The sequence below is a fragment of the Pempheris klunzingeri genome, chromosome 4, assembly GCF_042242105.1.
Source record: "Pempheris klunzingeri isolate RE-2024b chromosome 4, fPemKlu1.hap1, whole genome shotgun sequence".
Lineage (NCBI taxonomy): Eukaryota > Metazoa > Chordata > Actinopteri > Acropomatiformes > Pempheridae > Pempheris > Pempheris klunzingeri.
In genome coordinates, this window is record NC_092015.1 from 16,954,836 (window position 1) to 16,978,361 (window position 23,526).

Sequence of the window (23,526 nt, forward strand, 5' to 3'; positions counted from 1 at the left end):
GATTAGGGATTTCTGTAATCTCAGCACAGTGGTTTCAGATTACGTTCATTCATTTAAGGCCTCTAACATATCTGTCTGTGGGGCGGGTGGGGCATATTGTGTTATAATTTATTTCTGCTGTGGGAAAAACATGCAGGTTGGAGCAGGAGCGACAGCACACTCTCTACAAAGTCCATTTTGTGGTTCTAATTTAGCAGGTTTATTTTTTTATTTTTATTGAATGCCACCAAAGTACTTGCAGTAGTCAGTGCTTTTACTGGAAAAGAATCTACCTCGGGAAAAAAATCAATTAGGTGCTTTAGGATTTCAGCTCTGCTCAGATGTAGATGTGAGGTTACGGCTCCTGTAAGAGAGTCATTGAGCCAACACACACATCCCACGCTCACAAACAAGCACCCGATTGTGTCTGCGCCGAACACATTCAAATTAATCACATAGACGTATACATTATCTCCTCCTAAAAACAGCTTAAGTGCAGCCTTTATTCAGTTTCTCAGAACTCCTCGAGCGTTGCATCAGCAGGTAAGAGGATTAATAGAGCGGCGGCTGAGTTAATTTATCAATCAGCTGTTATGTAATATTTGACTTTTCCAAGAATAAAACTATGGTGGAAAAACAGGAACCATCAGTTCGAAGAGCGGGGACAACTGTGCTCTCTACTCTCTGAATTACCTAAAAAAAAATAATAAATCTGTCATCATCTCAGGCCTCTTCGCTTGTTACATTTCATGATCTAACAGCAAAAACCACAGTCAACACCTGAGTCTGTATTAACGAGTTGAAATGTTTATTTTAAAAACTGAAAAAATAAAAACAAACCCACCAACATAGTTTTAGTATATCATACAAAGACATATTTCAATGTTGCTATGTGAGTATTTGTTTCTCTTTGACTACAGTGTGAGGCAGTTTGAAAGGCTGGCTGAGCTGGTAGGACTACAGACACAGACCCCAGAGAGACAGAGAGAGAGAGAGAGAGACAAAGAGAAAGAAAGAGAGAGAGAGAGAGAGAGAGTGAGAGGTTAATAAAGAATATTTGGGCAAAAATACAACCAAACATCACTCAAGGTGCTTTCAATTCATCTTCCAAGACACTTGAAATACCGTAAAAAGTAGATCTATCCTTCTTTTGTGGCATTTTTTTCTGTTTTATATCCCAATTTCTAAAGAAATCAGCTACCGTTTTTGCCCAGGTGAGGAAGAAGTGACAGAACACAGCTAAAATCATTATTAAATACAAAGACCTGGAACAGTACTGCAAATATTACTTGCTGTGGTTTTAACCTGGTCGGAGCAGCAGATGGGTGGCGTCAAATTCTGATTAATAAAACAAATTTCCCGTCTGTCTTTTATCACACCCATCTGCCTCTCCAAGTGTTTCTTTGTTTTTTAAAGAATTATCGAAATTATCGGCAAATACTATTTGACCAGCGTCTGTTAAATAAACCAGTGTCACAACTTTTTTAGATACACAGCTGAAGCGGTGCGTCAAAACCACTAAAGTATGTTAAGACACAGAGAGAGACAAACTCAGAGAGAATCACCATCGGCATCATCAAACGGAAAGAAGAAATAAGGTGTGCCTGCTCGTCTCATGGTTCACACAAAAGGCATGAACTGTTTTCTCTCGGAGTCCACTGGCAACAAGCTGAAAGTCAGTCCATCAGTCTCTGTGGGAATCTCAGTTAAATAACAACCTCTTGTGGGAAATAATGACTTATATTAGTCGTGTGTGGCGTTCATGTGCACCATTTTGTATCCCTAATTCAATGAAACTGAATCCTCACTTGGCGAGATGCAAAATAATGATGCTATTGGGTAGAAAGAAAGCGTAACGATTAGAAGGCTTGTAGTTTATATACACAGCTACTTGGTCTTGAGGAAGCTATAGAAAACACTGCAGCCTGTGCTGCATACTTCAGAGTCCATTGTGGTCCTGGCAATGCAGTTAGTGAAGAATTTATAAAACTGCAGTCAACCATCAGTCCTGTAGGTTAGTCGGAGAGGCAGGATCATGTGATTCACCATGTAAATCTTCATGAATAAAAAGGTTTGTGCAGCCTTAAACTTCCCCAAAACGGACATTCGAGTTTGATCTGAAAAACGTTTTTTTTCCTTATGTGGCTTTTGCAGATTTCTCTGAATAAGCGGAAGGCAGTCCTGCCTCCAGGAGCACGGTCGCCCTGCAGCCAGAGTCATTACGTCTCCAGGAAACTTGGATACCTGTCTGTCAGAAGACACCACCATTAGCAGTTCGTTCCAGTGTGACTAAATCCCGGCTCCACCTCAAAAGCTGCTTCAGAAGATTTGTTGTGGTGCTGACATTTGCAAAAATGTGCACCAATAAGAGTCTTAAATTTGATTTAACAACTTTTGCCTTTACTGCCAGACTTGAAACTGTTGTTGCTAAGGAAACAAATTGGCAAACCTCAAAGTGTTGTTGCTTTTTTCTATATAAAAAGACCTTTAACCAGTAAAAGGGGAAAATGACAAAAATTACCCCATGTCGTTAGTGTTTGGGCAACGGTTCTCTCTCATCACCCCTACCCATGATGCACCGCTACCTCTGACGATGTAGCATGAGGTAGTTCACAGGGAGGAGATTTTTAGGAGGAAAAAAAAAAAAACGGTGCAGCTTTCCTCTTCTGAAACAATTTTCCCCCACTCCTCTGCAAGCTGACAGTTTGGAGTGGTTTGAAGAGTTTCCATGCCAGCTCCCGTTAAATTTACACACACACACACACACACACACACACACACACACACACAAAAAAAAAGGGGTCGGCTCAAGTTAACAGTCACGGTCGTTACAATGGTGGAGAGGTGAAAGGCAGAAAGTCCAGTGAACCAGCCAGTGAAGCGGTATGGACTTAACAAGGTGATAACTCACAGTGAGAAAAGAATAGGAAGAAACTAGGGAGTAAGAGGGCATCGACAGACAGAGAGCAGCTTTGTGAGCTCACGACGTGGAGGAGAAACACTTGGTTTAGTAGGAGAGCATGCACGCCATCAGACAACAATATGGGGGGGCGGCGGTACGGTGGGCAGTCACTGGTCTCCCCCACTTGCTGCTGAGAGCCCGGCCCTTGTGCAGTGCATCCTGGGATGTCTTGAGTAGAACTTGTGCTCGTAGCGTCTCCGCCGTTGTTAAAAACCAGCGAGGAAAAAAGACAATAAATACTCGGTAGAACGGGTCCACTTCACTTCGACTGCTCCTCACCGACACAGACCTGGGGGAGAGGCCAGGTCGAGGGTGGGGTGGGTGGCTTTGAGGCCGTGAAGTTGTGCTGTATCTTTTCTTTCCCCCTCTTTCCCTCACATCCAATTGTTCGTCCCTTTGACGCCCCGCCCCCGCCCCTCCTGCCTCGTCGCTGAGCCCTTGGTGCCGTCCTTCATGGAAGCTTTCGGACACGGGTGGAGAAGCAGGTTTAGAATAGAAGCACCTTTTAATTTGGCTTAGATAACAAACAAGAAAAAGAGAGAAGAAAACAAGGGAGAACGAGACTGAAAAGTGTGTATAAATAGAAAGGCAGGCAAAAGCTGGTCTTCTTGTACAGGAGGGGGGGCGACCGGGGAGGGGTGGGGGCAGGTCTCAACCTGTGCCTGTGGAGAAGGAGGAGACATTTAGTCATTTCTGACATTTTTACTACCACAGTACATATCCACTGTATCGTGGTTGCCCTTTGCCCTCACCGTCCTCGCCCTCTTCCCAGCCCTCCGCTACCCCGGCCAGCTCGTAATGCTTCTTCCTCAGCTCGCCCAGGCGCTCTCGCTCCCTCTGCAGACGAGCCTCCAGCTCCAGGACCAGAACCTGAGGAAACGCAGACACAGGCAGGGGACAGACGCACACTTGTCATTTCTCAGCAACAAAGCATGAAAAAAACATCATTATTTCTATGAGTCACACACAGAACAGAACAGAGACAAGACTTCTGGACCAATTAATTATTCTTCCTTTTAACCCCAACATGTAAGACAGAGCAGTAGTAAATACAGTTCTTTCTGGTTATATTATTTTGTCTGATTTCCCCTTGTGTCTGTGGATGTTCTCTAAAACCCAGTTAACAATCCCCATTTATACAGGGTTTAGTTAGACTCCTAAAAATACACTTCAAATAGAAGCCCTCTGTGCATTTACAACAATGGGCCGTGTGTGTGAGCCGGTCCAGACCTTTCTGTGTTTTTCTTTCAGTGTCGGAGGGGGGAGCAGAGCGGCAACACAGAGTGAAGTGTTCACATGGGTTTGAAAAACAATGCACCTTCAGAGTCTAATGTGGAAACTTTATTTATATATGCTTTATTTTATCTCTATATATCCCTCAATCTAATTTTTAATCTGAACAATAATTAATTAATTCGGCTGCTTACCTGTGCATTCATCTCTTGTCGTTTGATCTGGGTGAGAGTCATGCTGGAGAAGTCCATCGTATCTGAACACAAACCACAAATCATGTTCAAACACCTTGTGAGGTTTTCATAGAACTCATCAGTCTGACCTGCCGCACACTTAGAAACATATTTCAAACTCAAAGTCTGAAGAGATGACTGGACATTTTGTACCACGATCAGATCCAAACATGTGTGAAGCAGCTGTCAGTTTTTAAACCAAACAATCTAACTTTCTGAGATCTTTGTTTGCATGTGATTCTCTCACCTGTCTCCTCAATCTGGGACTTCCCAGACTTGGTAGAGGCCACGACAGCAGCAGTGGCCTGGGTGACGCCCCGGGACGCCTGCTGCAGGCGGTGCAGGTTGGCGCTGTCTTTGTCTGCTTTTACCTGGAGAGGGAGAACGGCAACAAGACAAGAGAGGTGAGATCAACAACATGGAAACGCTTATTTTGCCATTTTCTTGTACAAAACGCAAGTAGGCACACATCCTCTGTAAGATCACTGGAGTTGTAGGGCTGGAAAAAGGGCTGTGAACTGACTAGACACCACGGGGAGAATGAAATCTATGCACGCTCACCTTAGAGGCAGCCACTAGCTGTGCTGTGCTGGCAGCGATTTCATGTGAACACACCATCAACTCTTCAAACTTCCCTTTGCCCTGAACCACCAGATCAGCAGCGTCTCTGCAGCAACACAACACAGAGTAAATGAAGTCAAGGGGGACACAGCGAGAAACGCCTGATTTATTAAAGACTTTCCACGCTTAAAACCTGATGAACAGTTTTGTTTGTACTTTCTGTAAAGGTCACCTCATTCATTCTTTGGGACGTTTAGGATTCACAGAGTAACGACAGCCGAGTACTACACACTTTCCCACTGCTAACTTTATGCAGTAAAGCGCTTTTATACTCTGCAAGTGACACTCAAGGGAGGTCTGATACTTACACCATGACCGTGGCACCCCATCCCACTGCTTTGGAGGCAGAGATCAGGCCCTCAGTCCAGCGGGAGTTCTTGACATAAAATTCCTTCATGGTGGCTGCCCCCTGGTGGACAAAGAAGGGAAGTATTACATTTTTTAAACTCTCCAGTATGAGCACAGGGGCTGAAACTGATGACTATGATCCTTTTTAGATTAATAAGCCAATTATCATTATTGATTAGTCAATTAATTTATCAGTCTACAACACATCCGAAAATGGCAAAAAATGCAAATCACAGTTTCACAGGATCCAAGGCAACATATTCAAATGTCATGTTATGTCTGACCAACAGTCCAAAACCAAAAGATAATCAGTTTATTACTTTCGGCCATCGACTGATCAGTTAATTCAGTGTTTCAGCTCTCGTCTGCACACAGCGTTGTAAAGATGTGTAAAACATCCTGCAATAAATACAGCCTCTGCATTATAATGCAGCCAGTGCCTAATATTATTCTAATTATAGAGGTGTTTTTTTCTTAGCCGCATAGTCTGCTTTTTTTCTTTACAGATTATTTTTGGTATTGCTTTTGCTTTACTTGATAGTACACAGTATAGAGAGAGACAGGAAAGATGAGGGAGAGACGGGGGTGACATGCAGCAAAGGATTCGAACCTGGACGCTGCGGTAAGGACTCAGCCTTGTGGTAGACGCTCTACCGGGGTCCACGTATTAATATTTGATATTATTAATGTAATATGTGAGAAAAAGGGAGTCCATAAAATATATTCTATATACGTGACCTCCTTAGACAGAATAGTTAAGTTAAGTTTTCTAACTGTTAATTGACATTTGTGAAGATGAAATGTGTCCATTAGAACTGAAAGACTTCTGAAGAAGTTAGAGGCTGGAATTAGAGAAATGATGCTGAGTATCTAATGAGACATCTTCCGAATATGAAACCTTCTTCAAATTCGGGACAGAACCAAAGAATAAAAACTGCATCATAACTCACCCTGCCGCTCTCCACGATGTCCCTTTGGAGATGTTTGGAAGACAGAACGAGCTCCTTGATCGCCTGCATCAGCTCTGTGCAGGAGGCCAAAATCCTGCAGGGGGCGACAGAGCAGAGGACACAAACACTGACGTACTGATCTTTCTAAAACATCATGAGGCCCGTCCAATGCCGTGCCTGCAAATATTCTGAATGCATCTTATTCTGGCCCAGTCTTCTCAGCTTATAGCCAATAAAAACCAGTCAACCTGACAAAGACCGGCTCCATTTTGAAAGACGGAGCTCAAAACAGGAAGAAATCAGCCTCCTCGCTTTGTACAAATCACAGTTAGTTTCCCCACAGTTTAGTTATTGTGGGACCGATGCAACCCTGACCTAAATTCTCAATGTAGCATTTGTAGCTGCACTGGTTGTTTGCTTCTTTTCTTAATTATATCTTATAGCAGAGGTGCAGCAGTTACTGAGAAAACAGCTCTTTTATCATTAATAACTAAGAGAGAAGTTTAATTGGCTTCATTTGCACACAAAGAGAAATATTTTACAGACTGCATGAATAATACATATTTTTTCACTTTTTAGAGTTTAAATAACAAATACAAATCTGAAGTGCACGACATGCACGCACACACACATCACTATGAGGCAAAAGCAGCAGCACTGAGTTAAAAAGTCAAACCCTACAACTGTCTAGTGAAGATTTATATGTAGCCAACAAATCCCTCAGATGGTTCAGTTTGGAGCAGATTTCTGAACTTCCTGGAGCTGTTAGCAGCACAATGTAAATACGCCCATTTGGTGTAAGACATCTACAATATGATAACAGTGTGCGGAGCTGCCCCAGAGAAAAAAAGGAATGGCATTGTGAATATTCAAAACTAAACTAGACTAAACTCATTTCAATTTCGTGTGGACGTAAAAAAAAAGTGTAGTGCAGACAAACATTACGTGCAACGCTGGCTTCAGTCCTCACTTTCAAGCTTTGTGGCTGAGCTGATAAAATTCTTTTCACATCAGCTCTCAGCGTGTGGCCGTCTGCACTAAAATATCATGCGCCTTGTTGAAAAGCATCTCTATCTCCTTTTCCAGTCCATTGTCTTTGTTTGCACTAATTACTTATTGTGGTCAGCTCTTTCACAAATGGATAACTTCAGGTTTGGCTTGCTGTATTTACAAATAAAAGACGATTCGGTTCCTCAAGATTCCGATTTTTTTTTAGCCATTTTCATTTCTCTTTAACTGATGATTTCAGTTTTGCCTAAGTTACAACTTCTGTTTTCATCTTCATGGAACTTATCACTACAGTTTGGGGAGGAGAGAAGCCAAGATTAAGCCTTAGAAAATAGAAACGTTTGCTTGCAAGTCATCTGTATTTCTATTTCAGGTAAACATGATATTCTTTGTAAGCGTAATGAGGCTGATCTTTTTGATCAGTCTTGTTCAAATCCTCTCCTGAATCGCATTCAAATGCACGATTCATAAAGTATTCAGTTCATTTGAGGCTTCATCTTTTTAGCGTATAGACGTGGGAGACATTCGATTGTGTTTGTAAGTGATACAGAAAAAGTGATTCCCGTCTGTTTCCCTCATCTGCGTTTTTACCTCTCATTGACCTCCATCTTGACTCCTGTGTCAACTGCTCGAGAGGTGTTGAGCATTTCCTGTTGAGATCCACAGAGGCACAAAGGAGACAAAAAAAACACTTTGAAGTTAATACTGCGGTAGAGTGAAACAGGGGGCAACGTCTTCACACAGCATGCAAAGAGACACACACACACACACACACACACACACACACACACACACACACACACACACACACACACACACACACACACACACACACACACACACACACACACACACACACACACACACACGCACACGGGGATGTGCATTTCAATACACATCTGCCGTCAGATGACCACAGCCACACACACACACACGCACACAGACGTGAACACACACCTCTATCCTGGCAGCTGCTGATTCCACAGCAGCGGAAGTGGCAGCCATTTCCTGCTCCACAAGATCTCCCAGCTCCCCTTGCTGTAGCTCCAAACCCCGGGGACGAAGTTTCTGAGTGAAGACAAAACAAGACAGACTAAAGTCAGTCTGCAAAAGTTGTTAAACCAGCGCACATTTAAATAACCTAACCTTTCATCATGCTCTAGATTCAGTTACATTCCTGTTTTCATCATACAGCAACTTTGGAGACACTTTTCATTGAACTTCTTTCCAATTTCAGAGAACAAACATTATGGAACAGTATGCATGTAGGAAGTGCGGACCTCTGCAGTGGCCCGGATGGCCTCCAGAGCTGCCTTCAGCTTTCCGTTGTCTGCTGCCGCCAGGTCGTCCTGCTGCTTCATCTGGCCCAGCAGAGCCAGAGCTTCAGCCCCGCATGCCTTCACACTCTCTGACAGGGCTGACCGGGACGGAGACAAGGACAGGAGGGATGCATGTGTTATTGGCCAAATAACTGTCATTAAAATATACATACATACACGAAGACCATCTCCTGATAGATATAATCTAAAGATACATTTTAAAGCGTTAAAGCTAACATGTCCATACTGTGACATCGTTTACACTCCGTTTTCTATCAAAATACCGTGTAATGTCCTCTGTAAACTCTTGTAACATGTAACAGTGCCACTAGTGGCTGCAGCTGCAGTGTGAATTATACTGACATCTCCTCAGGCTAAGTGTCAACTAACAGCTGAAACAGCCGTTCTGATGGAGGGGGGGAGAGAGGGAAATCAAAACTACCTCTACAGCAGCTGTTGGCCTGTTTTTCAGATGCAGGGCAGCCAGACGATTTGCATCACACTGTACACAGACTTTCAAATGCTGCACTCAAATGTTTCAGCAAAGTGCAAACAAACACAGGCCTGATGCACTCTCCATCGATTTACAGAGCCACAGCTACCGACACAGCTCCAGTTCGACCCAGTTTCAATCCTACACGTCTGTTTTTTGTTGCACTGATAAGACTACTGGCCAGATCTCCATTATATTTTGGGCATGTTGAGACTTGCTCAGACTGCTAACACCTCCCAAGAAAGCAAATCCTGCAAAGATTACTGTGTGAAGGCAGCAACTTTGCTCATTTCATGCACGTTTAGGTTTAAAATTCTACTCTAAGCTATTTGGAACTCATGACTGATACGAGGTATTATGAGAGACTCACCAGAGGATCATTTTGATAAGACACAAGCTTTAATGTATATAATGGTTTTAACTTACATAACCCACCCATGTTGTAGACATGTAAGAGACATAAACCAGTTGAAGACATGTCAGAACATGCACAAGTCAGGGCGACTGACTCCCAGATTAACATCAAGACAGACCTGGAGAATACAACCTGATCATTTCTCCCTCTCACACACACACACACACACACACACACACAATGCACACTTACCATCAGCTTGCTCCACAGGCACCATGTGGGAGGTGGCACTACCCTGAACAACAGTGTCGCCCACCAGGTGGCCACACTGGGTCACCACTCGCACCAGCTCAGATACATCTACAGAGGCAAATCATTCAAAACCTTTAGATTAAAGCAGAAACTACACAAAGGAGGTACATTTGAATTCAAATGCTGCTGTTTAAAAGCTTCTTTTGAACTTTGATCACAGATTCTCTCCTGTGAACTGTGAACAGATTTCTTATAAAACTTCAAAAATGATGTTCAGCTTGAAAGGCAGGTTTCTTACATCCACCAATAGAAATAACAACAAAACCCTGGCCTATATCTCAGGGTGAGCAGAATTTCAAAACCACCAAGGCTATTGAAATTAGATGTCAGCTCAGAGGGCAGTGATTTCTTTTATGCACTAAAAACATATCACCTCCACAGCGTACAGCATTTAACATGCAAAGACAGACTGAGACAGAATAATATCCAGTCTGTAGGGCTGCAGTACTTTCTACAACGTGGCACTGGAAAGGTTCCGAGTAGCAAAGACTTTTGAGTGTACAGGTTTCACATGTAGGCTGAATCACACCCACTCCACAGACACAGAAACAAACATGGATGCACAGGGGACGCAAGGGGAAAGGAAAACACCAGGAAAAATTGGAGGCATGGCTGCGGCCGTCAAAATATATTTAATGTATTTCAGCAATAAAGGTAAAAACCGAGCAGATTAAGCATGCAGCGAAGGCTGAAGGAGCTGCAGCTGCTGCGTCTGGATGTGCCATGGCGTGGCTTTATTGCTGAAACACGCATTATCTAAGGCAGAAAAACACTCAAACATTTTAAAATGAAGCGTTGGATTTGGATTAAGTGCAGTACGAGTTGAGACGATCGCTGCCCAAAGCACAGGAAGTAATAAAACACAGCTGCTTTAATTGTTTTTTAGTTCAATTTTTCAAATGAAATGCAAAATTAGTGCATTGATTTTGACAGCACTAATATATTTACATGAGTGAGTTTGACCATATATGTATGCATATATGTATGTATATATGTATGTATGTATCCCCTACACACCTATTGTTCAACCACTTGAAATTAAAATGTTGTGTAAGAATGTGCCAAAGGCAGCGCAACATCAGTTGAAATGACTAATTATGACTTATTAAGTAGATCTTATTGCACTTCGTCACACATGGTGCTACCCTGAATCCTCTCACCTGTGTTGTCAGCCAAGAAGGCCTCTGTGGCAGAGTGGAGTCGGTCCATACAGTCTAAAGAAGCCTGACATCTGGATGCTAGGTAGTCTGCAGGGGTGGAAAATACAAAGAGAGAAGACAGGAGCTAAAACATAAATGCACACAATTACTACACACAGTGCTAATTAGCATCTCAACGCTGAATGAGAGCGGCTCTGAGCTACGTTACAGCTCCTGACCTGCGGAGCTGGTGCAGCTGATGTGTGCTGGGTCATCTATCTGAGCCAGCGAGTCCTGGATGATCTTCTCTGCCTCCTCCACAGCTCCCTGCAGACTGGACCAGCGAGCTGCTACCAGCTGGCTCTCTAAAGCCTGCTCTCTGCTCTCCTGTGGACGCACATAGACGCAGACGTGCTTGAAATGATCAGACACACACCGGTTCTCTCGCTTGCTACTGAAGCATCTGTCCGACTTATGACGGCTAATTAAGGAAGTTAATGAAAGAAAATGAGACTTCCTCACCTTCTCATTGAGCTGATTCTGCAGGGCTTCTGCTGTCTTGACCCCGCTCTCCCTCTCAGCCGCCAGCGAGCTCTGGACTCGCTCTAGCTCCTCCCCGCGGACAACCAGCTCCGCCTCCACCTTCGACAAGGACTGCACTAGCTCCGCCTTCTCAGACTCCAGAGAGACCAGCTGCGTGCTGAGCACCTCACTCGACTGCACAAAGGAAAAGTTAACATCAGAAGAAAAATGATTTTGCAGCACAATGAATGCAAAGAAAGACACGGTTAGGATTATACATAGCTGGCGTGACATGTCAGGATGTGGTATGATGCGAGGGCCCTGACCTCACATTAAGAAAAATACTTTATCTTCAACTAATTATAACAATATTGTGTCCATTTAAGTTTGCGGAGAGGTTTGGGTTGAGGTCAAGTTCACAGTCAAACAAACAATGGGAAGCTCTGGTTGTGCAACTTGGCTGCAGTGCAACAGTCGCCCGTTATGGCAACAGAGCGAGGAGTTACATCACCTGCACGTTTGTGAGATGAATATTTTGGACTAATGAGGTGAGTGCGTGAAAGTGTGCTGCAGGTAAGAAAGAGCGACTTACAGCCTGGGCGCCAGCAGGTCCGACAGAGAAGGAGAAACGAAGGAGAAACAGAACTGTTAAGAATACGGATGCACAGCAGGAGCTAGCGAGAGCTGGACACTGGAGGCATGTGACAAGAGCGATAAAACGTGGGCTTTGTGTGAAAAGGATTGTGAGAGAATAGAGAAATGGAGGAGGAGGACAGAAAGTGATGGGAGTTGATAAGTAGTGGCGACAAAAATAGGACGTCAGGAGTGGGAGGCAGAGATGGAGGAGAGGTGCGGGGGAACGGTGCAGAAAAGACGTGCGAAACCAGGGGTGGAGGGAGTCATGAGCAATCAGAGGGGTTGTGAGGGCTCATAGCCTGAATTCACGGCTTACTCAACGCATTTTCTGTCACTCCCCTCATTATCCACTTTAAAAATATTTCTGCACATCAAACGGCCGCATTTTACGCAGGCAGTTGTTTGGGGCGAGACTTCACTGCTTCTGTGTTTTCAATCTGGTCTCTTCTTGTAAATAAATTCCTTCACTGGCCCGTTACAAACATCGACTTGGCATCCGTGAGTTCAACTTGGCTCAGCCGTGCGACGAACGCAGGCCAAGCTGAACACAAATCCACTGATGTCAAAGAAATGCTTTAGCGATTCTGTCAGAAACACTTGAGATTCTGCTGCAGGAGGAGCAGTCAGTGACTGAGAGGGGAGGTGACATAACAAATGGAGGGAGAGACGGTTGTGTGATAGATGAAAGACATGGTTTCTGAAGTGTGAAAGGAGTCTGGATTTAGATCCTGGTCCAGGATACAGACTGATACACACACTAGCTGTTCTTAGCTAAGAGGAGAAAAAGCTCAGAATTTCAAGATTGAAAATGTTTCTGAAAGCAGGTTCATGAACAGCTGATCCATACTGTCGACCTTCACAATTACCAAAGATGTAACTAATGCCACCAAACTACAATCAATAAATGATTAATGATGACGTCATGAGTGTGACGCCAGCAGCCCATTAGTACATTTTTTCCAAACTGTACTCCATTAGGGTCACCCGGGTCTGTTGTTCAGTGTGAACATTTTCATATAATTAATCTTTTTTTAAAAAAAAAAAAAAGGTGAGAGGAAAATGACCTGTTGTGATGAGACCATGGAAGTCTTCAGGGAGTCCAGCTCCACCCTGCTGGACACCAGCTCTCTCTGGAGCTCCTGAAGCTGCTCCAGCTGGTCCTTCTCCTGAGCAGGAAAAGTCAAAATTTCACTTTTCAGTCCATATCAGCTTGAATTCGAACACCTTCCCAGCCTTAACACACGTTTCAAGCTCAAAAACAGTCAAAGAAATTATGTTTTTGTCATTTCGTAGCCATATGATTGCACTGTGGGTCCCAAAAATCCAATCTATTTCCCTCAGCATCAAAGCTCCGAATACATGCACCCTACAGTAGAGAGGTTTGAGTATTCTTCCACAGCACTGTTGGACAAACCATTCGTCTGCACAACTCTGAGCTGAAGTCATGGGGCTGAACTTGCTGTACGTGTGTGGCGCTGATAACAAAATTCATCTCCGGCTCACCTGTCTGTCTGCAGTCTCCTGAGCGGCCTTCACCTTCTCTTGCATCTCTTTCCTCACGGCTTCCACTTCATCCTGTGCTGCCCGAGCCACCGTCATCTGCCGGGTCACCTCTGCGTTCTGCGCACACACACACACACACACACACACACACACACACACACACACACACACACAGAAGGACATGGGACACAGATGCAGAGAAACACACCAAAATAATTAGGACAGATCTGGATCTTCAGCTTGGGGGGGAAATATTTAAGGACAGAAGGAGGACAGAACTTAATTTAACTTGGAAGGTCCAGGTCTATTTTATAGGAGCGGACAAGGACGTAGAGACCGATTTGATTAATATAAAAGGTGTAAGACTTATCCTTCTCACCTTTCTCAGCAGGTCTGCATGGCTCTGAACCAGCTCTGAGTACTTCTCCTTCAGTTTGGTGTAGCGCTGCTCGTTGGCCTGAGCTTTTTCTGGTAAGAAACACACATCGGCACACAACAGAGGCCGAAACAGACACACAAAATTACTGGCAGATATAGTAAACGACTGCAGGAACTCCAGGTGAGCAAAACTGCAGATAAAGGCTTCATTTAATAAATTCTTTAGTTTTCTCCTGTCAGATGACTGAAAATAACTGCAGAATGGCTGGAAGCTCCAACAACTGCAAACTATGCTGATGTGATTGATATCTTTCTGAGTCACATCTATGCAGCAGCGATAACATGATTACGTGACCGAGAGGCGACAGTGTGCGCTAAGCCCAGCCTCACTCTCTATCTCCGTCAGGCTCCGCTGCTCCTTCTCCGTGTCCTCTCTGACCCTCCGCAGGTCGTCCAGCTCTGCCTTCAGGAACTCGCTCTCCCCTGCAGCCTGCAGCCTCAGGTGGCTCTGCTCCGCAAGCTCTGCCTCCAGCTCGCTGACACGCCCCCTCAGCGCCTGACACAAGCGACCGCTCTGATGAGGGACGGGGAAAAGAAAGGAGGCAGAAAAAGATATAGAGACAGGTGAGGAGTTGGTGAAAAGCTGATGAAGACATAATTTCTGCAGAGCAGAAAATAAATGAGTAACGTGTGGTTTGTCTCCATTTTACCTCAAGTCTGAAAGACTCCAGCTCGTCTTTGAGTGCCTGGATCTCCCTCGTCAGCTGTTCAATCAGACGGTCTCTGACAGGTAAAGACAAAATATTAATCAAAAACATAATGAAACTGTATTTTCATGGGTGATTTGTAAATGTAATTCTGGTCACTTCTTTTGTATGCATCTAATTACATCCATTTTTTACATTTATGTGCTGCAGTCTCTAATATACAAACAAATTCAAACCAAAGATCCATATCTCTGCAAATGTAAAGAGAATAATTTGGCTTCATGGTGATTTTTAAGTAATTATGACAACAACAATCACAGAAAAAGGAAAAATGTGTGTTTGACTCACTTGTCGTCCTTCCGCATGCCGTTCTGACTGTTGAAGTTGAAGGGGTCTATAGCAGCCGAGGTGCCAAACAGGTCGTCAAACTTGGTCTCCAAAGCAGCCTGAAAGTTAAAAAGAAAAATCTCATTATGATCACTGATCATGATCAAGATCAACTTATGCTGGCACCATTTTATTGTTGGTTGAGCTTTGAGTTCCCTTCCTTTCCTATCTGTGTCTCGTGTCCTATATATTGATTAGGAATTACTGCTAAAAAGATTATTATCTCCTCCAAGCCAACCGTTCAACCGCCGTCTATGATCCAGGTGTTATGGGTCCAAAATGAATGAATTATTTACCTCATTGTCTCCATTTTTTTTTTTTTTGTTTCCACGTGTCAGCATGAATAAAAACCAGATCTTTATAGAGTAGTCTTGCCAAGAAACTAAAAAATATGTGGTTTCAAGGAGAATCTATTCTGTTGGCAGGTTATTTCCTGTTTTATCTCCCTCAGTTTACAAGCCTTTTCCCTCTCGACTACTCCCACAAACACGCCATCCCTCTTGCATATTTGATAGCCGATTACCGCCGGCCATCTACAAAACAGATGAATCGCATTTAAGAAGGTACCATTCGGGGGTTCTTGTCTTGTTTAGTTACCGGCAGCACGGGCACGTCTGTGTCCACCAGGTCGTCTGTCTCCACCACGTGCTCAGACTCGGGGGACGAGGACTCGGCGGGGATCACGACCACAGGGCTGATGTGCTCCGACAGAGCCGACGCACGCAGGAAGTTAGGAGGGTTCTGCAAGAGTCCCAAATCACAGTTTTAATCCCTATGTCACTTTAAGATGTTTTTCTTGATGTTTTGTCACTTTTAGATTTTTCGTAGATTCTACCAGGATTTTTAGAGAATTTAGGGAAGAATGTCTAAAATGTCTTTACCCCTTGAACGTGGGATTTTTCTTTGTCCTATTCAGATATAAGTTACATCAATATGTGCTTCCGACATTTGACATGGTTTGCAAATAAAGACACATATATCTCGATGAAAGTGAGTTCATCATTTGCCTTTTGTTTTGTGTCATGTCCATAGCAACTTGTCATGTAGCGCACGATGAGATGCAAGAATGAAGATAAAAGCATTAAAAGCAAACATTTCTGGTGTGTACTCCAATAATGTGCAGGATAAGTTACACTAGGAGAGTGAATGTGTTTTCTATCACATGCAGTAATGCATATAAACATATGCTGCTACAGCCATAGCATGTCAGTAATATGAAGAAGGGGTGCTAAAAGCTGAGGAGCTGATATGAGAAGAGAGACACTGAATAACATATTATAAGATGTAAGCAATAACAGCTGCGACTGGTGAAAGGATTCTGAATAGGACATCGGTAAACAGACACCTGGAACTGCCGTCATGGGTCAGCGTAGACGTACGTGTGGATAAAATGTGGAAAATGCGAGACAGAGTGAGGGCCGTCCTCACCTCAGGTAGCTGTGGGATCTGAATCAGCCTCTTGAAATACTGCAAGTTACTGGAGCGATAGAAGAGACTCTTTAACCTGAGAGAGAGGGGCGGGAGAGTTTGACATTGAAAATTCATTCAACACGGTCCTGAGAGCTCAGTCCTCGTGACCAGCTGTGTTTCTGCCTGTTTGTGAACTTCATACTTCTTAAACTGTTCCTGGAAGCGATCTCTGTGGCCCTGGAGAGTGTCTGCTGGAAGGCCTGCAAGTACACAAAAAACACAACCACGTCAGTGCTAGGACGCCACAACTGTTCAGGTATTCTGGATATATATAAACACAGTGGATGATGGGATCGTGTGCATAAAAGTATCAAAGCCAGCAGGTGAAAGTCTTCAAACCTGCGAAACGTCTACTTTTCAGAAACTGAGAGGAGCTTTTTTGAAACTGAACTGCATGCATTTATGAGTTTATCCAGACGGGCTTTGAAAGGTTTTTGGAGCCCGAAGGGCCTGAAAACTTCTTTAACTCTGGTTCTTTACTTCAAAGATTCAAAGCTGACACCCTCTCAGTCACTCATATGAAGTACTCATACATTATTTTTGTACCTCCGGATGTTTGAGAGCTAAAGGTAAAGCTAAAAACTTGACAGCTAAATCCAATGTTCCTCAAGAGGCAGCGGACCTCATGCAAGGAAGCACTCGTACAGGCACATTCAGTGTACGAGTGACTCAAGAGAATTTGTGGCGTTCAACCAATTTTCTCCTATTTGAAATGTTCAAAATTCTCCAGATAGTCCAGACCTGTCGCATGAGTCACAAATTTTTCATTTAGTTTAAATCAATTAACTAAAATAAACTTTCCATTTCATCATCATGCCTCGTAAACTTTGTTTAATGATTTCACTGTCTTATATTTATTTGCATATCTAGCCTCCATTCTGTCTTTTTTTCTGCTCTGGTGACACATCGCTGACAGCTGTATTAATATTTTCTCCTGTAATTGTTTGAGGTCCTGTAATACAACTAGAAACTGATTAGTCGATTGAAAAAAATTAACCGGCAACCATTTGGTTAATCTTTTATAATCATTAATGTCACATTTGAAGCAAAAAAAGCTTCTTGTTGGTTCCATCTTCTTCTGTTTCAGCATATATGACAGTAAATTAAATATGTTTTGGTTTCAAACTGTTGGTCAGATAAAACAACCAATCGAAGGACATCACTTTGGGCTCTAGGAAGTTAGGATGTGTATCACTACTTTTTCTTCTTTCAGTAACCAGGAGATTGATTGATAATGAAATGAATTGCTCGATGCAGCCTCACTACGAACATTACTACATTTTCTACATTTCTGTCAGCTTTCTGACTGGAATAACTGCCCTGTGCTGTGTGAATTAGGTGGCATATCCCTTTAACCTAAACTCAATACATTCAAATCACTAAAACTGGAGTTAACAAGATTTTCCAATCCCTGCAGAAACATTCAAAAATTCACAATGTTTGTATCTTGACCAAAACCACAGAGCAACCTTTACTGTGTACTATTTCTACTATCCCTAGTGAGCCTGTAGTTGTGCTGTTTGACCAACAGAGGTGTGCGTCACTCACAGGAATGCAGCTTAAACAGCAGCTTGACGGTGTAGTCATACAGGTGGCTGCAGTCCAGGATGACTTGGATGAGGGGGGCCAGGCGACACTGACCCGCCGCCGTCACTGACACTGACCGAGACATGTCTAGAGAGCTGAATACTGCAAGGGGAGAGAGAAACGCACACCCAATCAATAGATGTATCGGCGAGATCAATATGTGCCCATTTAGACTTGTGTGAAGCCATCAGGTATGATTACAAACACAGCAGGAGTCACCACACACTCACACGTCAGTGACTATTAATGCAAACACGGACAGACAGTCCCGCTTGAGTCTCATCAATCATGAATTCTTCATGAACCAGTCAAGTTGGGCTGCCGTGCTCTCCATTCAGTTCACCGCCTCGGCCACCAAACTCATAAAATGGCTGAAAGCGACACACGGCCCGAAAAAAAAAAAAAAAAAAGGCAGGAAAAAGGTTTAAAGTGGAGCAAAGAGGGAGCAGCAACCTGAACACTAACAGGATTGTCTGCCTCCATCATTACACCCCGCTTTCATTTCCCTGCCACCCTGCTCACACCACCCCCAAAGCCAGGCCCAGAGAGCCTCTGTGCACTGCAGAGGTGTGGTTTCCTGCACAGCTAGAAAACACACACAGAAACATACACAAAAACACACACACCTCAGGCCTGCTCTCTTTACCCCAGCATGACGTGATGCTTTTAAAATACACCAGACCAGACGAGGAAGCTGACAACGGCTGTGAGATTTGGGTGTGAGGTAACGCAGGCTCTAATGTGATGTGGATTTTTTTTTTTTTTTTAAAAACACTAAGTCCCATTTGTTCTGATGCAGGGATGTGGTTTTGGCAGGTATCTCAAATTCTTTGGAAAGAAGACAAGGAGGCAGACATGGAGATAACATCATCAGGATGCAGAAAAAGACTGCAATTTTCTTCCTGCTCATTTATGAATGGGAGCGCACAGCTTTTCCAGCGCTTCTTCTGAGCTCCTGGTCACATCCTGGCCGTCTATTTTTAGTCCTGTCCATACTTTAAGAGACATTAGTCTGGGATGACTCACCCAGACAACAACAGGGCCACAGTGCAGGATGAAACCGCTAACAGTGGTGAAGCAGGCTGAGTCACATGAGGTGGAGCTCTGATAGAGATCATCTACAGCGTCTATTTCTGCAAACCATTATGTACGGTGCACCTATCAGTCAGGCCACGTCTTCCTGTCTGTCAGGGTGTGAACTGCATCAGTCTGTGCGTCTGCGTGTGTGTTTGTGTGCATTACGTCATGCTAAGATAAGCACAGTTGGTAGCACAGAGCGTGGAGTCACACCAGAATAACTCACCACCCAGGAAGAGGTTGAGCTCACACTCCAGGTAGTCGAACATTTCTACGGTCAACTGGAAGCTAAAAGGGGCGAGAAAAAAAGACTTTATTTTTTTTTTTTTACAATTTTACTGGCTTTCACACACAGGTCTGTTTTTCTATTGTATCACAGTGGTAAATTCTGACCGAGGTGTGTGACGGACAGCTTTCACATTGATGTGCTGTAATTCCTCTCTCTCACATGCCAACGCCACTGCTGCTTCCAACAGAGCGAGTGTTTCCCAGTTACTTTAAAATACTGGATCATTTCCTACGTAATGCGCACTTGTGACTGTAGTGGGAATGTATCCAAGATGTCACAAATTGATTCAAGTGATTTCAGTTACGCAGAATTATACTATCTCCTACTTTTTCATACCCAGGCCTCTGAGAATCTTAACTATTTAACAAGTTAAAAAGTTAAAAAAAAAAACATCCCTCTTGGGTTGAATTGCTAACATGTTATTTAGGCTTTAGCCACTGATGAGAGGTTACTAGTGGACCCTAACTTGTGATATGCCTAAAAGGTCAGGAGTTACTACAACAGATAATCGTACCAGAACCGCTTGGAGGGAGACAAAAACAATGAAATGAACCTGCATCATGAGGGTTCATTTCATTGTTTTTAGCATCATTTCACACCTTGGCGAGCACAGTTTGAGAAATAACACTGAAACTCATTAATATCTGGATCCTGGGGCCCGGTCAGCACGGCGGTCCCGCTCAACCACAATAACAATGACAAACGGCCAAGAAGCAGCGGCACGCCACACTCACAAGTTATTAACGTCGTTCTCTCCCGCCTCGTCAAGCTGCCTGTTTGACATCTGCAGGTTGCCGGGGAAGCGAGGGTTCTGAAGGAGAAGACAGCAGGAGGAAGTTCAGCCACGCTGACCAACACATAGCAAGAATGAAATGTTTCGAACCACTTACAATGTGATAAAACTGATCTTTAACCAATCAATAATGATGGCTGTTTTGTAAGGCCGGAACATTTACATTTACTTGAATACTTAGGAACAATCTTGAGGTACTTGTACTTCACATGAGTACCTCCATTAAACTGTTAACACATTCAGCAGATGCAGAGCATAATCAGTTTGTCCACCTGGCAACCTCATTTTTTCAGATTGTTGATTAAAGCAGCTTTCAGAAAATGATCTGAATAGGTAGATGTATTGTTTGGACTTTGGCTGCTCTTGTGAGTTTCGCCTCACTCACTGAAGCCAATCAAAACAAAACCCTGTGTCTGAGTCAAGCGGGCTGCTACGCTGGATTTACATAGAACTACTGTTTCTCTGCGGTCCAGATGGTTGATGAGCCAAAAACGTAATGAAGTTTAACGCCGTTTCCTCGTGGTGAGCAGGAATGAGGACTCCAAAGTTGTGACGTCAAGAGAAAAAGGACCCACTGTTGTCAGGTAATAGCTGTAAGTATATAATAATTTAAAACTTGAACTCATTATATTTAGAAAATAATGCTAAAATCAGGTAAGGCGTGTACATGTTTTTGGTTCGCCAGCTCTTTGCAGGTTAAAAGTTCATATGAGACTGTGTCTACAGGAGCAGATTGTTCATTAATTGACCTTTTTACTAGTGTGTGTGGAGAGAATTTGTATTTCCTCTTCAGTGAGCTCAGAGGTTATTTTAGACACTGCATGAGGCTTATAGGTTAACCTGCATGCCGACAGAGGCAACACATTTAGCAAATACAGGGTACAGAGAGGTTAAAATAAAGTTGATCAATGGTTTAATCTGCCCAAGTGTCACATGACTCCTTTATAATTCCCAAGTTACGCCTCAGAAACCTGCCCTCTAAGATCGCTCTCAGCCTCCAGCAGGGGAACGACTAACCACATCTTCCTGTGATAGCATCAACTCTGCCTTTTTGGTCACTGGTCCGCTCCAATGTCTCATAAAAAAAAAAAGCTACATTACAGATTCTTGAGAGACCATTAGCGTAAAAGCCAGAATTTTTTTATGAAGCTTGTCCCCCGCAGAGACATGCTCGCACTAAAAGGAGAGTCTGAGACCAAGATAATGAGTGATGAGGGAGACTGGCGCAGGGTTTTATAGGCCAGGCCGACTCACTTTGATGTGGAACTCCATTTTGGTGATGAGCAGTTTGAGGTAGATGCTGCACAGCTTCCCATAGCCTTCACTCAGGTGACCCTGGGGGGGGGGGCAGAGAGAGAGAGAGGGGGAAGAGAGACAATAAGAGAAAGAAGAGAGACATGATCAAATGTAGACATTCATCTTTTGCCCTTCTGGAAGGGTTTGCAGGTTTGCTGGATAAAGTACACAGAGGAAGCAAATCGCTTAGGTGTTTTGAGGAAATTTGTTGTGGTGTTTTGGCTGAAAGCAGCACACAATAAACATGAAAAGAGCGAGCAAACACTGAGGGTTAGACTAAACCACAGCAGGCAAAATATTCTCTCCTACTGCGCAGAAAAACACCATAAACCAGCTGACGTTTGGAGCAGGTTCACTTTCACTAAACATTTCCCTGGCCTAACAGTGTGGACAAAGTGAAAAGTTAGAGAAGCTATGCGGCCAATTGCTTCTCACTTCCTTTTTTCTTCGAGCCTGGGAGTGCGGGAGGCGATGACACAACAGGAAAGAGAGGCCACAACCCCAGTCACAGGGACTGAACTTCCTGCATCCTCCTACTTAGTGACATCAGCAAAAGCCGAGTAACCAAAAAACTAAAAGTACATCCGCAAATACAAACCACCCACCCAAGCTAATGTTGCTTAAGACATAACTGAAGTTTACACAATGAACCCCACAAATTCCATCATAATATCAATGCAATTAGCTGTGGCGCCTTAAAACAGGTGAGATTCCCCACAGAGGAGCTTGCAGACAAGCTTATGTAATCCTGCTGTCTGTTAGCCACAACATGTAGCTGGCAGGCGATGTGTTGTGAGCTCGGACGATCACACTTGGCATGTTTTACGTGGGTTTGTCCATCACAGGCCACAATGTCTGTTACTCAGCAGCAGGCCGACTAGAAACAATCACGTGATCTGATGACCAACGCTAAGAGGACAGTTGGTGGCTAATAAACGACTAGAATCAGCGTCTCTCGGTTGTGTGCCACCGCCAAGCAGTCAAGCTGCAGTTTACACTCATGTCTGTCCAGACTCAGCATTAGTGTCACCAATTCTGTATCCAGCCAAATGTGAAATCCGGTTACAATCTCCCCTTCTGAGTTCCTGAGTGTTGAATAACGGCCAGAAAAGTGTTTTTGTAGAACATTATAACGTCACAGTGAACTTTCTGATATAAAATGTCATCACTTCATTATTTGATGCTGTCATAATTAGCGTACAAGCTCTTCAATTATGGCCAAATCGTGTTTTGTGAGGTCACAGTGACCTCGACCTTTGACAGCCAAAATCTGATCAGTTCATCCTTGAGTCCAAGTGGACATTTGCACCAAATTTGAAGAAATTTGAAGGATTTAAAAGAAAGGGACGGACAGAGGGACAACCTGAATTCACAATGCCTCCGGCCACAGCTGTCGCAGGCACCGAGGCAGAAAAAACAAGACATTCTCCTTCTTTTTAGGGGTAAAACGACAAAAAACTACTGATGCATGTCGCACTTCTGGCATGTCGTGATGTCAGAAAAGGTGTTTTTCAGCTGCTGTCAAAAGTCCAACTCAGACAGGAGTAAGTGGAGGAAGGTAATGACACATTTCCCCTCCTTTTAAAAAAAGTTGTTTCTGGCGGCATTTTAGCTGCTGCCAAACTGCAGGAGCTGGTTTTGCAAGAGCATAATGACACGCTGCAGGAAAAGCATGCAACCTTCATCACCAGTGGGCAGAGTATTACTTTTAATGTTAATATGATTTATTTGGTACTTATGTAGCTGACAGACAGTTATAAACTACTTCTGTCTGTCTTTAAGAAAAAGGATCAGTGCATCCAACAGTGGCTGATGCATGCAGCTCTCTGCACATAAAATCAGTTTGGTTATAAAAAGGTAGACGAGCAAAGACAGAACCACCTGTAAAATGATATTACATTACTTCACTTGTCAAACTATATGGCTACA

At 43.6% G+C, this 23,526-nt stretch overlaps 1 protein-coding gene across 2 annotated transcripts in view; it reads right to left on the reverse strand.

Annotated features, from left to right (window-relative positions):
* Positions 1–764: 764 nt before the first annotated feature.
* The window catches only part of hip1 (huntingtin interacting protein 1), a 42,202-nt gene continuing 19,440 nt past the window's right edge, over positions 765–23,526 (reverse strand). For both annotated transcript variants that reach the window (XM_070829180.1, XM_070829181.1), the window contains exons 5-31: positions 21,556–21,636; positions 20,243–20,319; positions 19,446–19,507; positions 18,104–18,244; positions 16,698–16,755; positions 16,514–16,589; positions 15,683–15,826; positions 15,047–15,144; positions 14,702–14,774; positions 14,382–14,565; positions 13,993–14,081; positions 13,614–13,730; positions 13,175–13,276; positions 11,475–11,669; positions 11,192–11,339; positions 10,974–11,060; positions 9,754–9,861; positions 8,615–8,751; positions 8,292–8,402; positions 7,926–7,984; positions 6,327–6,420; positions 5,337–5,437; positions 4,969–5,074; positions 4,655–4,778; positions 4,369–4,430; positions 3,694–3,811; positions 765–3,603 (exon numbers count right to left, since the gene is read on the reverse strand). In XM_070829180.1, coding sequence (XP_070685281.1) covers positions 3,593–3,603; positions 3,694–3,811; positions 4,369–4,430; positions 4,655–4,778; positions 4,969–5,074; positions 5,337–5,437; positions 6,327–6,420; positions 7,926–7,984; positions 8,292–8,402; positions 8,615–8,751; positions 9,754–9,861; positions 10,974–11,060; positions 11,192–11,339; positions 11,475–11,669; positions 13,175–13,276; positions 13,614–13,730; positions 13,993–14,081; positions 14,382–14,565; positions 14,702–14,774; positions 15,047–15,144; positions 15,683–15,826; positions 16,514–16,589; positions 16,698–16,755; positions 18,104–18,244; positions 19,446–19,507; positions 20,243–20,319; positions 21,556–21,636 — 2,763 coding nt within the window. In that variant the 3' untranslated portion in view covers positions 765–3,592. The remainder of the gene's footprint in view (positions 3,604–3,693; positions 3,812–4,368; positions 4,431–4,654; positions 4,779–4,968; positions 5,075–5,336; positions 5,438–6,326; positions 6,421–7,925; positions 7,985–8,291; positions 8,403–8,614; positions 8,752–9,753; positions 9,862–10,973; positions 11,061–11,191; positions 11,340–11,474; positions 11,670–13,174; positions 13,277–13,613; positions 13,731–13,992; positions 14,082–14,381; positions 14,566–14,701; positions 14,775–15,046; positions 15,145–15,682; positions 15,827–16,513; positions 16,590–16,697; positions 16,756–18,103; positions 18,245–19,445; positions 19,508–20,242; positions 20,320–21,555; positions 21,637–23,526) is intronic.